At 37.3% G+C, this 15,938-nt stretch overlaps 1 protein-coding gene across 2 annotated transcripts; it reads right to left on the bottom strand.

Moving 5' to 3' along the window:
* Positions 1 to 1,751: 1,751 nt before the first annotated feature.
* LOC136267130 (uncharacterized) lies at positions 1,752 to 15,766 on the bottom strand. 2 transcript variants are annotated; one of them, XM_066062197.1, is made up of 6 exons: positions 14,910 to 15,766; positions 14,323 to 14,382; positions 13,259 to 13,286; positions 10,570 to 11,028; positions 6,481 to 6,610; positions 1,752 to 2,097 (listed from the first exon to the last, which is right to left on the bottom strand). In XM_066062197.1, exons 1-6 carry the CDS (start codon positions 15,621 to 15,623, stop codon positions 2,046 to 2,048), a joined length of 1,443 nt encoding a protein of 480 aa, XP_065918269.1. In that variant the 5' UTR covers positions 15,624 to 15,766; the 3' UTR covers positions 1,752 to 2,045. The 2 variants fall into 2 exon arrangements, with proteins under 2 accessions (XP_065918269.1, XP_065918270.1); XM_066062198.1 differs by lacking the exon at positions 14,323 to 14,382.
* Between the last annotated feature and the right edge of the window lie 172 nt (positions 15,767 to 15,938).

The raw sequence follows: 15,938 nt of genomic DNA on the forward strand, positions 1-15,938 counted from the left end.
TATGGTATGTATGAACACACAAAGTAGACCCCATTGCATAACTGCATATATATCATTACTGGAATGAAGTGTTTGCATTCTGTTAATTGTGTTACAATCAGTGCCAAAACAAATAGCAATTTTTACTATTTGAATAGAATGAACAAAATGACTGAATATTCAATTATTATTCTTTAAGCTTGAATAGGGAGCAAGGTATATTCTAAAAGTTATTTCTATCTTTTCTGAATTTTTGCAGTATAGATACATTACTTCATTCGCAATCTTAAGTTTCAAGGCTGGCTTTTACATCTGAATACAGTTTACAAAGTGCCAACGATTATTCAAATAGTGTGTTGATGAATCGAAGTGTCATGCCAACTGAATAGTCAAATTTCCAAATAATCATTTCAGCACTGATTACAATGCCATTTAGCTGTTAGTGGCCAGGAGTAGAAAATTGCATGGTCATAGCACAATAACATGCAGTACATACAAGTTTTAAAAGTAATGTGCCCTCATTACACACAGTACAGTTACATATCATGGGCTCCAGTGATTAGTCACCAATTCCTGATATATGTTATAGAAAGTATACGTATGGTGAGAAACATTTTTGGGTATACCTACATGTCAGTGTCTGCTATACAGTAGAGTAGATACTGTCAAGCAGTGAATAGAATACACTTAATTGAACCCATTTGGCTTATCACAGCTACTTTTAGGATTGAAGTATCACATTCACCACTTAGTGCTGAAATGTTATCACAAATCACCCAAATGTACAGTAACCCCACCATTAAAAATGTGTAAAACCAAAAAAATGTCAACCCAGTAGTCCATTCCAGTATAGTGATTACCAAAGCACATTTGGTCTTATGGAATAGGTATGAGGTGGGTGGTTCCTCTAGTTTCCCATGTGGACGCATCGGTACATTACCACCGCCATTTTGTTCATGAGAACTAATAATGCGAGCCTGGATCGTACAAGTTGGAACCTAATGATCTGGTGTGGGATGGCAAATGTTGTCCCAATGAAAGCAGTTGCTGTTCAGAACCCAACCTGCCATGGTTTTATTGTCAGATACCTCCTACCAGTGACAATAATCTTGAAGCTAGGATTTGTCATCATCAGGGTTTCCCAGATGAAGGCGTTTTGGTGAAAGAAATCTAACTGTTTATTCAGTAGCTGCTGTTATCACTGCATCAACTGATTCAAAAACTAGTAAAGATCTTTGGTAGACCGTGTGTGTTTAGAAACACCTTTTACGGTTCATTATAAAAATGCTATTGTTTTTCTAAGATACATTTAAGAGGTGGAGACCAGGTGGTGACTTGATCCACAAACAACTTGCAGTCCTGAGGAGCCAAGATCCAGGATTTCCTCTGCATTAATATAGCCAGTACTTAACAATTATGACTTCTCACTTTTCATTAGGGTTTATTATTGTTCACCTATCCCTCAAGGGACCTGCAGGGAGGTAACAATTAGCTTGTGGCACAGGGTGTCAGAAATATGAACCTGAAAACTATGCTGAATGCAGATAGTTGACAAATCTTTCAATTTGCAAGTGCGTAAACACTATTAGATTGCCTGGCTATTGTATTGGAGTATGTATATACGTCTCACTGTCAAGCATTTTTATTACATGTCTGGTGGTCTGGAGGCGACCCTAACAATGTATGCAGCTATGAAAATTTGCATCTACAGTAGTAACAATAGTTAATAATAGGCTCCATACTATTAACTTTACACTATATCCCACTATACCAGTAATAATATTAATGCATTTACCACTAAATGTGTACAGTACATATATATATGTAGAAATAATAGTAAATGCGGCAGCATAATTATAATATATAACAGCACCAAAAAATTAACTATTTGCACAAATGTGGGTGTTTGCTTTGGCATATCTGTGTTGTATAACAACCACAGAGCCCTACAAAGTACTAATGTATTAATATGAACATACAGATACTGTTTTGTGCATGACCTTAACATTAATACTTAACAGCAAAGACTGTACACGATTAATACATGGGACTATCATCTTCACCAACTATGTTGCTAGTGGGTGGATTCCATATCGGAGTCTCCTTACAAATCTAGACCTGCGGTAAAACATGTTTCTTTAATTTAAATTTACCAACACTTTCTAATGTGAATAAAGCATATAAGCTATAGCATCAAATTCATGCAAAGCATATACATATGGGCATGTATAACATGCACTGTATTTACTCAAATTGTGCCACAGCTTAATATAATAGTGTTGCATTAAATTTTCATTGTTTCTATATACATTATTTTAACTGTATTAATTGTTTTTATAATGGCATGTTACTGTTACTGTTGCTACTCTTTACATGCCTTCATCTCCAACTCGTCTTAAAAGTAAGGCATTTTCCTAAACAGCCATCAACTGACAGATTCCACATAAAATTTAGTAAACCTATCATGTAACATGACTAATGATTATGTTGGTAAAAGTAAGACTATATAAACAAGTTAGCAACAGTCTATTATATAACAGTAAAAAAGTTACAGGCAGTGGCAGAGAAAGTAGTTAATGTGAGGGGGCTGACCACAGTGGAGAATCTCTGGCAGCAGCATAGGTCTGGGGGGTACAGCCCTCAGAAGCTGTAGCTACTTTAGCTTTCATGATATCTCAAAGTTCACACAGCATGAAAGTACTGTATAGTAAGGACCAAGGTGTGGGCATGGCCCATGAAAAACATTACCCAAAAACCAGCCTCACTTTTCCCTGACAATGATGAAGCGGTGTTGGTTAGGTAAAACTAAGCCCAAACAAGCACCCAAAATGTTTTCAACAAGTTGCTATGAACTGTTATCATACAGTACGATAGTACTGTATAGTAGGGACCACAAAACAGTAAGCGTAGCCCACGAAATAATATCACCCAAAAACCAGCCTCAATTTTCCCAGACGATGATGAAACAGGTAAAACTAAGCCCAAACAAGCTTTCAGATCGACCTGAAATGCTTTCAACAAGTTGCTACGGAATTATAATTTTTTTTTAATTCAATGGAATTTTCTACTGACTGACTGACTAACTGACTGACTGATGCCTTCAGACAAGCGTAACTCGATAACGGCTAAGGCTACGAGCTTGATTTTTTCACTGTTCGATGTCACAGGTACCTTTTGGCATACCGCTGTACGTACAATGCATTCTTCATGAACTTACCAGTGTCCTCTTTTGTGTCCCATTCATCTTTGCTGACAGCGAAAAGTGTCAATTTGGCGATAGCACATGACGGCTTCCCTTCGTAACGGAAATCGTCCGTATTTTTCATAGTGGCTATTTTGAAAGCAGAGGTACTTTCAAACAGTTCTTGATTCATACTGCTGTGTAACGGGTTGAACATAGCCAACAGCGAAGTGTAATGCACCTATCAATGTTAAGCCCCACTACCCCCCTCCCAGGCTTACTAGGGGATTAGTGGGGGATTTTGATTTGATCTGAAACTCTGCCCCACTAGTGGGGCATTTGATCGCTCAAAATTTTAGGCGTTTGTTTTAACTTGCAAGATAAAGGAATTTTTTTGACCTGTTTCCTAAAGTACCTAACAGCCATACTACATAGAGATTTGACCACTAGTCGTTCCCCCATGGGTGGAGAATTTGATTTTTCAAAAAGTCAAATCCCCACCATTTCCCCCACTACGCCCAGGAGGAGGTAGGTGGGGGATAACATTGATAGGTGTATAATAGATACTTCACTTTTCAGACGATAATTAATATAATAGGAGCGCGCGGCACAATCTCTTTCTTTTGGTATGTGTGGAATGCAAAGGTGCTTTACGAACAGTTTTTGATTCGAAATGCTGTGCAATGGGTCAGGGCCGGAACCCATGGTCCGACCAATCACTATTCAGCTACTTGATTTTAGTGAAAAGATCGAGATACTCTAATAGAGCAGTCATCAAAATATACTCTAATAGAACAGTCATCATGACACTCTAATAAAGCATTCAGTACTTATAGTCTAAGCCATTACATCTGTGTTAACGGTCTTAAAATTACCCAGTGAGTCATCTGCATGGCACACTGCATTGAGCTAATTGATCATGCATGTCATGCATTAGCATGCAGTTACAATCTAAAACTAATCTTTCACATTGAGAAATTTTTGTATACATCATGAAAATAAAATTAGCTACTAGCTATAATAGTCAGATATGAAACTCATTTAATTGGTAATGTAGCACAAAATTACCATTGATGTTAACAAAAAGAAGTGACTTTGCATAGCCTCCAGATGCCATTTCAGAGTATCTATTTTCAAATGTTTCCCTGGAGGATCGTGCCCCCTGACCCCTCTAGTTTAGCATGCTATGTGTACTTATAGCACATGCAGTTAAGTAACACACCAAAGCAGATAATCTCTGATTTACATATCATATTAGATCAATGAAAACTGAGTAGTGTACATGACTATGACCTTCACTGCAGTCCATGGATGGCCGGACCACTCAAAATCTCTAGGCTCCAGCCCTGCAATGGATTGAACATAGCTGACAATGAAGCACAATGGATACTTCACTTTTCAGATGATAATTGATAGCCAGAGTGCACAGTGCCATGTCTTTATTTTAATGTGGTATGGGTGGGTTCACCAATCATAATAATTTTATTTTACAAAAAAAGTTAACAAGTATACAAAAAATTGGAATTTTCAACTAGAGTAGGGAGCATAACACATCAATAAAAAGCACCCAAACAAGCTGGAGTAGTGCACAATACTAAATCACAGTAAAACAATAAAAAGTGTTATGTCCCTACTGTGCATTAAGTACAGTAGGGATATAACACTTTTTATTCTTTTACTGTGATTTAATATCGTGCACTACTCTAGCTTGTTTCGGTACCTTTTTATCGGTGAAAATTCCAAAATCTTTTGTGTACTAGTTTAAGGTACAATTTGAAAAATTTTAACATTTTAGTCAAAAGTACTTAAAACAGTTAAGTGGCAAAGCTTTTAGCTGTTGACTACAGGGTTAATAAATATACAGCATTTATAAGCAGTACAAACAGCCTGTAGACAACTGGAAACACTTGGAACAGTGGTAAGATATCAACTCTCAAAGTAAGAGGTCATTTCCATTCCCAAATTCTTTTTTGTTTTAGCTGACTATTGAAGTGCTTTGACTGTTCTATTAAGGTATTTGAGCATTCTATAGAGTATATCAATCTTTTCCATGGTTTTCGGCAAGATATCAATTTGAGAGTAGGCTTCAGCTCCCTAGACCCCCCCCCCCCCCCCTCCTCTATTCCGCTGCCTATACAGGATAGGTTATAATAGTCATAACTGTAGCACACCCTCAAAACAAAACAATGGTTCTAGATCGATTGTTAAGCAGCATTTATACTATGAAGGCCAGGCACACTCCAATCATCAAAAAAACTTAAACCCACAGTCATAATCAAAGTAGAGATTGTGTCAGGTTAAAGTCTTAAGTGTTGATGACAACCTCTCAACTCCGTGGAGTTGATTGACTATTCACTCGCATGTGTATACCTCTGTTTTTGAGTCTTTTTGTTGTTCTTGAGGCTGTCCTTCATCGCCAAGTACTTCGCTGTTGCTTCATTTCATCATCATGGTACCCATTTTCACTGCAGTTTTCTGTATCCTAACTTCGTTTATTATTAAAGCCAAATCAAACTGCATGGTTGCAACTGTTTACAATGGATAAGTGGAGCAAACTAGATTGAACCAGACCCTCCTCATCCCTAGCAAGTCCAATTCCGAGCAGTTCGGTTCAATACAGTACAATGTTATACTAACTTGGAAATTGCTCTGATTTGTGATGTAGTGATGCAGTTCAAACTAGATGGCTAATATAAACAGGCTGAGACTAACTCACTACTGGACTAGCTGATGCTTTTAACTCAGTATACCTTGACATTGGGTAATACAGTGGAACCTCTCTTAACAAACTCCCCGAAATAAGGACACAATAGAAAAAACCTTCATAATAAGGACAAAAATTCTGGTCCCAACGGGTCTGGTTAATACATTTTTACCTCTGAGAGGAAAACTCCCTAGACCTCTATATTACAGCAAAAAGACCAAAAATTCTGGATCCCAAAATGTCCGTAATAGAGAGGTTCCATTGTACTTGTAGCTTAGTTCACACTGAAGCGATCTCATCCAGAGTGATCTGTAGTATAAACAGGCTGTTAGTTAATCACTGGCCAGAAAATTGGATATTGGGCATGGTCAAGCACAATGGTGCTCTTGAAACTATTTAAAAGTGCTTCATACAAATTTCTACATCAGCTTTAATTTTAACACCCAATTTGTCATGGTGAGTATTTACTTTAGTAGGAAACTGCACATCTTACAATTAATACTATACAGTGTATATTACTATAGACAAAAAATCTTTTCATGACAACATTAACTGAGATATGAATTCAAACACAGAATGCAGATGGAATTTTTAAAAATAAACATAATTTACTAGCCTTCTGTATTGATGCTTTGTATGGTGTTGTCGCTTAGCCTTGAGACATTTCAACTGCAGTCTTTTTCTCCTAAACTTGTCAGATGGATGTTGTAGTGAACATTTTCTTGTTAACCAACGTTCAGTCGTAACTACAAAAATTACAACAATTATGAGCCATAAAGTTTTGTTACTATGAGAGTTGCATGAAAATGAAACCTATGTTTTTATAATAAATATCACAGAAAAAGCTAGTCTTGTTATATATAAAAACTATTTAGCAGGTATAAGTTTTAGTAGTCACCATCCAAAAATTTCTACAAATCACTAGCTTTTTTCCTTATTTTCAAAAGGTTATGTATCATTGTACAAAGTGGAGAGACTTGCACATTTATAAAGCAATTGCAAAATTGGTCTGACAATGTTTGTCAACCAAAAAAATCTAATTCAGTGTAGAGGTGTACCGATAAGGATTTTTAGTTGTACCGATATCCGATTAATCTGTACCTAAAAGAGCCGATACCGATTATACTGATCCGATTATTGTATATTCTGTAAAATGTAAATCAAATAGAACTACAGGTGTAGCTACTGCATGATGTATATTAATCTAATGATTTTTAGAGAAAACAGAAGTGATGTAACTATAAGGCACAGCAATACCTGGTTACCTATGGTGGTGTTGCCTCTAATACACAACCCAGACAATTAGGCACCACAAGTATTTTAATACATGCTCCCTTGTCCAGATTGCTCTGTGTTTTGATTAGTTTTCAAGATGGCTACTATACACAGATTATCAGTTCAGGTTTCCTGTGGTGCAGTTCTTTATTCTTAAAGTGTAACAGCTACCGTTTCAAAAGATACCATTTTCAAAAGATCTGGGTAAGAATATTCTAACACAAATAGCAGTACTTACACATGTAGTTGTATGGCTTCTCCTAACTTAGTGTTGTATAGAGATTTTATACTTGTTTGTAGTGAGCAAAAAGGCTTTTCATTGCTTTGCTGGTACTCATACGTATTTGCCATGCAAACTATCGGTAGCGATATCAGTTCTCAGAGCATTTGTGCCGATTACCGACATGGTAGAAATTGCTATATCGGCAGCCGATCCAATCACCAATCCGATTATCAGTACATCTCTAATTCAATGTACGTACATGGTAGCTATAGTAACCTGTGGCAATACTTTAAGATGGCATGGCAGTTAACCATGTGATCACGATCATCTCAGTGCCATGCTTTGATACTAAATGACATACTATTATTTAGTACAAGCAGTTCAGTAACTGCTGTGTGTTGAGACTTATGCTGATAAACATTTTAGTAGTTTTACTGCACCATTAACAGTGATAATTTGTGAGGATTACACTACTCTTTGGAGGATTATACTATATCTAACAATCCTCTAGGACAAGGCATGCAGTTAGACAATGTGTTTTGATAACTGCATTGAAAAAATAGTTTGGGAGGATATTTTCACAATAGTTGTCAATCAATGAAAGCTGTGAAAAATTTCCTCCACGGAAAAAGCTATACAGTATGGTCATTCATACACATCAATGGTTCAACAGGTATGAAGTTTTGCAGCAAACACTGTGACAAGTGTACAGATTTGAGATTTCACAGGAAACTTGAGCTATATACTATACTAGCTGTAGTGCCTGCCCTATCGTGCAGGGTGGTATACACATAGAAATTAAATGAAATTACAGTTGGTCATTACTATATATTTGTTTATATCAGCATGACTGAACCTACCCTAGATAGTGCCACATAAATCATGCTGTGTGTGAAACTTTCATCCGTCAAATCTAATCCTACAGCCTTAAAAGTTTGGCCCTGGCTTCTGTTAATGGTCATAGCAAAGCAAAGCGCAATTGGAAATTGAAGCCGTCTAAATTCAAAAGGCAAAACCGAGTTACTTGGAATGAGAGGAATGCGTGGTATTATAATATCGTGTCCTGCATATCTACCATGAGAAATCTTAGCCTCTACTGTGTTAGCCGAGAGTTTAGTAACTACACTCCTAGTGCCATTAGTAACCTTTGGAGGATCTAGAGAGCGTAGAATAATAATAGGAGCACCTACTTTAAGTAGGAGAAGATGCTGAGGTAGTCCAGATACCTCTAAAGAGTTCAAGAATTCCATTGGAAAGTGAACAGCCTGAGATTCATCAGGAATGGTGTCCAAGGACCTGTAGTCACAGCAGTCACCAGGTAACTGCTCCACCAGAGTCATGTTGATGGAATGAGTGGTCTTGTTAAGAGGAGCAAGAATGCAGCGTTCAGAAAGCCAAGTTCCTAAAGTTAGTGAGCAAATCTGGATACACCCTGGAAACCAATTCCTTCATGCTATTCACAAAAGTTCCCATGGTGTCAGGTAGCTGGACAACATCAGGTGGAGTGTCAATAGGGAACTTCCCATCTCTAAAGCTTGGGTGTGTGCTTGCACGTACCTGTTGTCTGCATGTGGTATTAGCCTGCTGCTCATGAGCTCTGTAGCATGGATCAGCCTGAGTTTGTTGATGAGCAGCTGTATTTTGTTGTTGCTCCTCCCTCCTTGTAGCTGGGTCTTCACGTGCAAGTCGATGGGCAGCTGTATTGCGTTGTTGTTCTTCTTCTCTGGTGGCTGGGTCCTCACAGGCCAGTCGACGGGCAGATGCATCGCGAATCCGTTCCTGTGATCATCTTTCTTAGTCCTGGCGGGCCACACGATGGGCTTCTGCGTCACGTTGTTGTTGTCTACATTGTGAGTCGACCCTGGCACTGGTCGAGGTGGTAGCTCGAGTGGAAGCCTCCTGGCGGCACAGTCTTTTGTCGTTCTGCTTCTTCCTGTCTCTTCACTGGATCCAATCTTTGGTTCTGCTTGTGTCTCTTCGCTTGAGACGCACAAAAGGTAGACGATCGTTTTCACTTAGGTGGCATGCTTACACAGCATATCAAATGAAATTTGAATTTGCAATATCACGTGTGTACAGTCTCGGCAAATGTAACATGTATGATCATGTGTTTACAGTCATATACAGTACAGGATTCGAACTCACACTACACATTGAACTTTCAACAACTTACCTAGAGAAAAAATAATTAAACTGAAAAGGTACCCAGAGTGACTAAAAGGTGCACTGAAAAGGTACCTGAACGAAAAAAAAGGTGCGCTGAAAAGGTGCCCAAATTAAAAAAAAAGGTATCACAAACCAGACTTGAACCCACAACTTCCTGCACATAAGACAGCTGTTTAATCCATTCACCTACCTGTCCTACACCCAAGATCATACTTATATTTTTGTCTTATAAAGACCTGTACAAATGGACTGAGATAGGTGTTTACTTGCGGTTTATAGAAAGAATTTAAGCCATTTTTCTTCTACACCTTCGCGTTTAAAGAGCGGTAACGGACAAACGATAGCTTGCACGAACTTTTCGAAACCGTCATTGTAGAGCTGGATAATGAGCGCTTATTTAGACACAAAGACGCTTCGAAACGTGCAGTGGTTCAAGAGTACATGCCTGACATCAAATGGAATGCGGACGGACGGACGGCTTTTCAGTCTTATAATATAGAAATATAGATCATGTAAGACTACACAATTTGACCATGAATATCTAGAAAGGGTATGACTAATCAAAAATCCTATAATGCTTTTGCATGTTCATCATCAAAATTAATATAGGTCAGCCAGTGTGTGTATCTGTAATCTTACAATGGCTATGTAATTACCATTATCGTAGGCAGACCTGGGGGAGGGGGAGGGGGCAAGGGAGGCTTCCCTTGGTCCTTCCCCTGCCCTCCTTGGACTTACAGGAGCATATTGGCACCAGAAACAGGAATCATGCATTCACACTGTGTTCAGAAGAACAGAAAGCCAACAGGCAAATAGGAGACAACAGTTATAAATGCACTTTACAGTTATAAACTGCATGTACACTGTGAGAAAGTGAGAGACAAAATAAGTTTGAATTCTGCATGCAGTCTTAAAATGGTGGAATACTATAAAGGTGGCAGAAGATCTTAATGCTTTACTTTTTGTATCAATGACACAGCAGAACGTACTGTATATACAACATGTGACATTAACTTGATATTTTACTCAAAATATTATTACCTGATGTTGTACAAGTGGTTGTGTCCATAGCTTCCTCAATTTCGGTTTCATGTAAGGAATGAGACTTCAGGACTGCTTCTTCATTAACTACAGGTAACGGGCAAGATTCTGAGCAACTTTTTTCCCTTTCAATAGCATTTTGTATGAACTTGATTGCCCTTTTCACAGCAAAATCACCCTCTTCATTAGCATACTCTTCCATAGTCGCCAATAAGATATCAAAGGTTTTGGTTACACCAATCTCAACACCACCCCTCATACTATCAAGTAGACACAACACTTTTTTATAGTTGGTGTTACAGGCTTTTATGTCAGAACATAAGAAGTAATCACGTAATATTTGCTTGGAGACTAATTTAGGGTACATTTTATCAATTGGTAGGGATTTTACAAGAATTTCATAACTCTTATAAAATACCTTCTTACGAGCCTCTACTTCCAAGTCAGAAAACCTTAAAACTGCAGAACAGAACATCAAACAACACTGTAAATACATGTAGCAATTGTAAATAAATTAATTACTTACGTAGCTATCTAAAACTTCTATAAACAAAACAAGTAGTGCATGAGTATAAACATTAGAGTTATAGCTCACAGCACAATTTAATAGTGTTTTACTATTTGGGCAAAAGTTGTTCTCAATTTGCACTACCAAGTCTGTTATGAACCTTAAAATTTACCAGTTTAAATTTTACCGTAAATGATATAATTATATGATTTCGGTACCATAACTACATTCATTCAATGGTCACATGAGTTACGAAAGATGCTCACATACGTACTCTAATAAAACATACACCTACTCCTAAATGACCAATCATCTTCAAGGTTAAAGCCATGTATAGGATTACCACTACCTAAAAAACACCATTATCATTGCCTGAGACCACTGGAGTTAGGATATGATACTGAACAGCTAAGCAATAAAATTGTTCACTTTCACCAAACTTGGTAAAAATATTTGCTTTTTTCATACTGTTTCATTCTATATAGACTGCATGCCATTAAGATTACTACAAACAAATAAAACCATACAAAATGTACAAGAAAGCCATAATAGTGCTCAATAGTAAACATGCTGTAACTTTGCATCTTTTAAGAAAGGATAGTCAGATCCAAAATGCAATCAAGGGAGGTGTCCATCCAGGTCATTAGTCATAATCTTAAGAATTGTGAATTTATGCCATAAATGTCATTCTATTGGATTGTGCCTGTACTTTTACATTATGGTACACAAGGTAAATGAATTCACTTGTATGGCTTCATGACTAGTTAGAATGGCTTAGTCTAAAAATTTCCTAAACTGCCCTCAGGCAATGATTGTGATATGGCAACATATCTCAGATCATTACTCAACTTCCACAGAAAATTATATCACAAAGTGAGCAATTCTTGTCAGTTAGCCACTCTATTACACTATTCACTGGACTGGGATTTTTTGCCTTTTATACATACTAAACAGCAGAATATGAACAGCAGAATAAGCAAAAACTATCTTATAAAGAATTTTCACTACTGTTTATTATTATCACTTCTGTACTCTTTACCGATGTAATAGTAATGCTTCAGGGAACTATTTCCTGCTGCATAACTACATGTGCAGGTAAGGAGTGTATATAAGTGCTGTCAGGAGTGCATCAAATCCTATGGACAAGGGAGTGTGTAACTCCATACACTACCAATACAATGGGTGAAACTCAAACATGGCATCCATTGGATACATTGTCCTTATGTGAAACAGGTATGTTCATTCACCGCGAATACAAAAGGTTACCCTGTGCTACTATTTTTCTGTCATGCTATTCCATAATGATAACGTCATAATTTGACAATTACATGTACAAGGGGTTAGGAGTCTGGTTACCAAGTTACTACATAAAATGTAATAATAACTGGAGCCTTGACAAGATAAAAAAAAATCAAATTGTAGCTACTTATAAAACTAAATCATCATGTCAACAGATCAACTACATATGATGATGCTGAAGCCCGTGAGCTAAATATCCTGTACAAACAGGAGACGGCAATACGAGCTACCTGCTGAAATACACAACGTATTGTACTCTTCGGTAGATGGCATTCATACATGTACTTCGTTTCTATAGCTTCAATTCAGTGATGCCGAAATTTTATAAAGTTACTTTTTATAGCATGCGGTAGCCATGTTTGAATTTCACTGTTTACAGAGTTACATGCTCCTTTGTCCATACGATTCGATGCACTCCTGATGCTGGAGAACATAATGAACAGTAGTGAAAATCTTTAGAAGACAGTTTTCACTCATTTCATTGCTCATATTTAGCATATAGTAATAGGTTGCAGGTTCCTTGAATGCTCTTAGCAATTGAGACAGATACAACCATAGCCATGTGTAAAATTTGTCAGTAAATTGTAATACCCAATCAAATAACCAAGGGTCTTCTCTGTGTTCAACGATTCTCATGAATGGATCTGCAACTCCCTATATAGTAACTCTTGGAATCTTGCAGGTTGTACGTACTACATGTGACAGAAGCCCAGCCCATGAATATCAGCTAACTATTGTATATTCAGGTTAGAGACTCTTTCGACAATTCATTGAAGGAAATATTTTGATCACACTTCGCACTTATTAAATACAGTACATCGCATTAAGTTTTCACTACATGTTATTTTTCTTATACAATTATTTATACAAAAATCCAAATACCTGTATTTATACTTGTATCATCAGAACCCTACAGAAAGAGATAATTTGAATATAAAAGTTCCGCAGGATTGACAGAAACATAATAACGAAAAAAGAAAAGAAAAAAAAGACCTACAAACTTACATGTGTTTCGTCACAACTATACATACGGAAGGAGCCATGAGGTCGATCAGTGTACGTACCATAACTTGCATACTGTTTCATGATTTTCACATTATCATTGTACATAAAATATTATTTTTTCATGGTAGGGAGATTATCACATAAACAACAAATAACGATCTTAAACAGGTACTACTGGGTTTTTCGTCCATTAAATTTGTATGGACTGAATGTGTGCTAAATGGTGCATATAATCCCATGCACGATTTGTTAAAATTTTCATTAATGAAAAACCTAGTACATATGTAGGGATAAAACTACAAATTTTGAGGGGTTATACCAAATATTTCTTGTAACATATCAATGTCTACCTAGCAAGCAGCTATTTAATTCATGACCTTTACCCAACAAGGCTACGCAGGGATACAAAAGAAGTGTGACTTGCAGTCCATTAATTATATTCCAATCCACTATATGCATTCAATAGCATCTAGATTTTATAAAACCGAACCAAATTTGAACCATTGGGCAAAAACCAATTAACACCACTATTTAGTATAACTACATATATACACACTATCATATACTAACGGTTTTAAGTTTCCAGTAGTATTCTTCAAACTATACACACGAGGCTGGTTTAGAGATATGCCTGTTTTGGCAATTGTGACAAACCTGAATGGATTGGTAAGGACCTGATTTGAAGGGAAGTAGTGGTACAAGGGTGGATGGTCTTGTACAGCTAGCCAGTCAATTTCTGTGTTGATTTTGCTATATTACAGCCAGTAAGGAGCCTGCACAGCTCTATAATTTCATCTCTAAACACTATTACATTCTTTACATTTGGTGAAAAAAAGGAAGCTGCTAGTTAGTAAAACTAATGTATCATACATCAAAATTTCATGCAAGTGCCCACAGTTCTTGGTGAGTTTTAACAGCTTGAAATATTTAAAACTTCTTACCTTGAGTGCAGTTTGGATTAGTTTTCTAAAATCCTGTCCAGTGCTAGCAGAAAACATCGTCTATTGTGAACAATTCGTAAGTTCATTATATAAATTCCAACAACCATCATAACAAATCCTTAACTCAAAATTTACGCCCATATTATATGGCCCAATAAGTATACCATATAGGAGAATTTTATTTAAAATCTTTCACTCCTTCAGGCATTTATCAGTGCCATTTAGCCTTGAAGGAGAAAACATTTGGTGGATAGCTGGCAATCCATAAAAATCGTGAAATTTTTTGTCCTCAAAAAAAACCTACTATATAGGTATTATACCAATTAAGGCTAACTGGATCCATTGGCATTACTATTAAGCTAAACATATAAGGAGGAATTTCAACGAAAATTATGAAATACACCTAGATCTGCCAAGCGGTGGTTGACAGTGACTGCATGGTTCTATTAGTACATGTATACAACCATTGGATGAGTATTTAAAGCCAGAAAAATTATTGACCCATATCCGCTGCAAACTAACATACTATATAATATATACACACATTGAAAGCAATACACAGAGTACTCAATAACAGTTCAATGTACCTGATCCCAAATGTTTTGCAGACCATTTTCTGAAACAAATCTTATCATCCACCACACAGAAGACTGATGAATTGCTTCAAAACCACATGGAGCTATCGTGACTATAATTTCAGTTAGCGTGAATGTACATGATATAACTCTGCGTGCTCGAATGAGTGTACTCAATGTACTAGGAAGTTCCATGTGGCTTTCCTTGTATGACCACTGCTGTTTACAAACTCTTGCTATATGGCCTCGCTTTCCACATGTATAACACTTTTTTGTCTTTAGTCGGCATTCAGCTGGCAAGTGCTTGCCTCCACAATGATAGCAATTGTCCATCATAACAATGTTAGCCCTCTTGCTGACAAGCCGACTCTTACTGGATAGTCTAGCTCGGCCGATTTTAAGGCCGGCCATCTGCACATTGCTTTTTGTATAAACCGACCCTGTTTCACCACCAAGACATTCACTGGCGTTAGTTAAAATGGCGGTCTTCACTTTACTAGCGAGATCGTTGAAAGACAAACCATTTAAACCCTGAGGAGTAACCAATTCGCTGATTGAACGAAATGCCACTGGGCCACAACAAGCTAAGAAAATATCTCGTCTTTTGGTATCTGCAATGTCATTAGCGTTGAAAATGTAGCTACACCTCTCCACATACTGTGATAACTCCTCTTCTTGAGGATTGAAGGCAGAGAGTGTCCCAAAAAACGTCACGTCTTGATACATGGAGCCAGAGATAAAACTTTAATGTGCGAATTTATAAAAAGCAGAACGGGAAGCAGAAGCAAGAATGTCTGTCCTAGACAACACACCACCAAGGTAGTCTTTGCAAGTTCATAACTGTGTAACTATTATCTCGTTGATACCGCTAAAAGTTCTGAAATACTGGATTTGAAAGTTCTGCCTAGCTCGAGCATTCTTAGGCTGTTGAATTTGCCTCGGAATTTGCAAGGGGTGGTCAGGACCAATAGACCCATCTGCCACCGGGATCAAGGTTTTTGATTGACGAAAATATACCTTGATCAACGAAAATATATCTTG

Source organism: Dysidea avara, chromosome 9 (genome assembly GCF_963678975.1).
Source record: "Dysidea avara chromosome 9, odDysAvar1.4, whole genome shotgun sequence".
NCBI lineage: Eukaryota > Metazoa > Porifera > Demospongiae > Dictyoceratida > Dysideidae > Dysidea > Dysidea avara.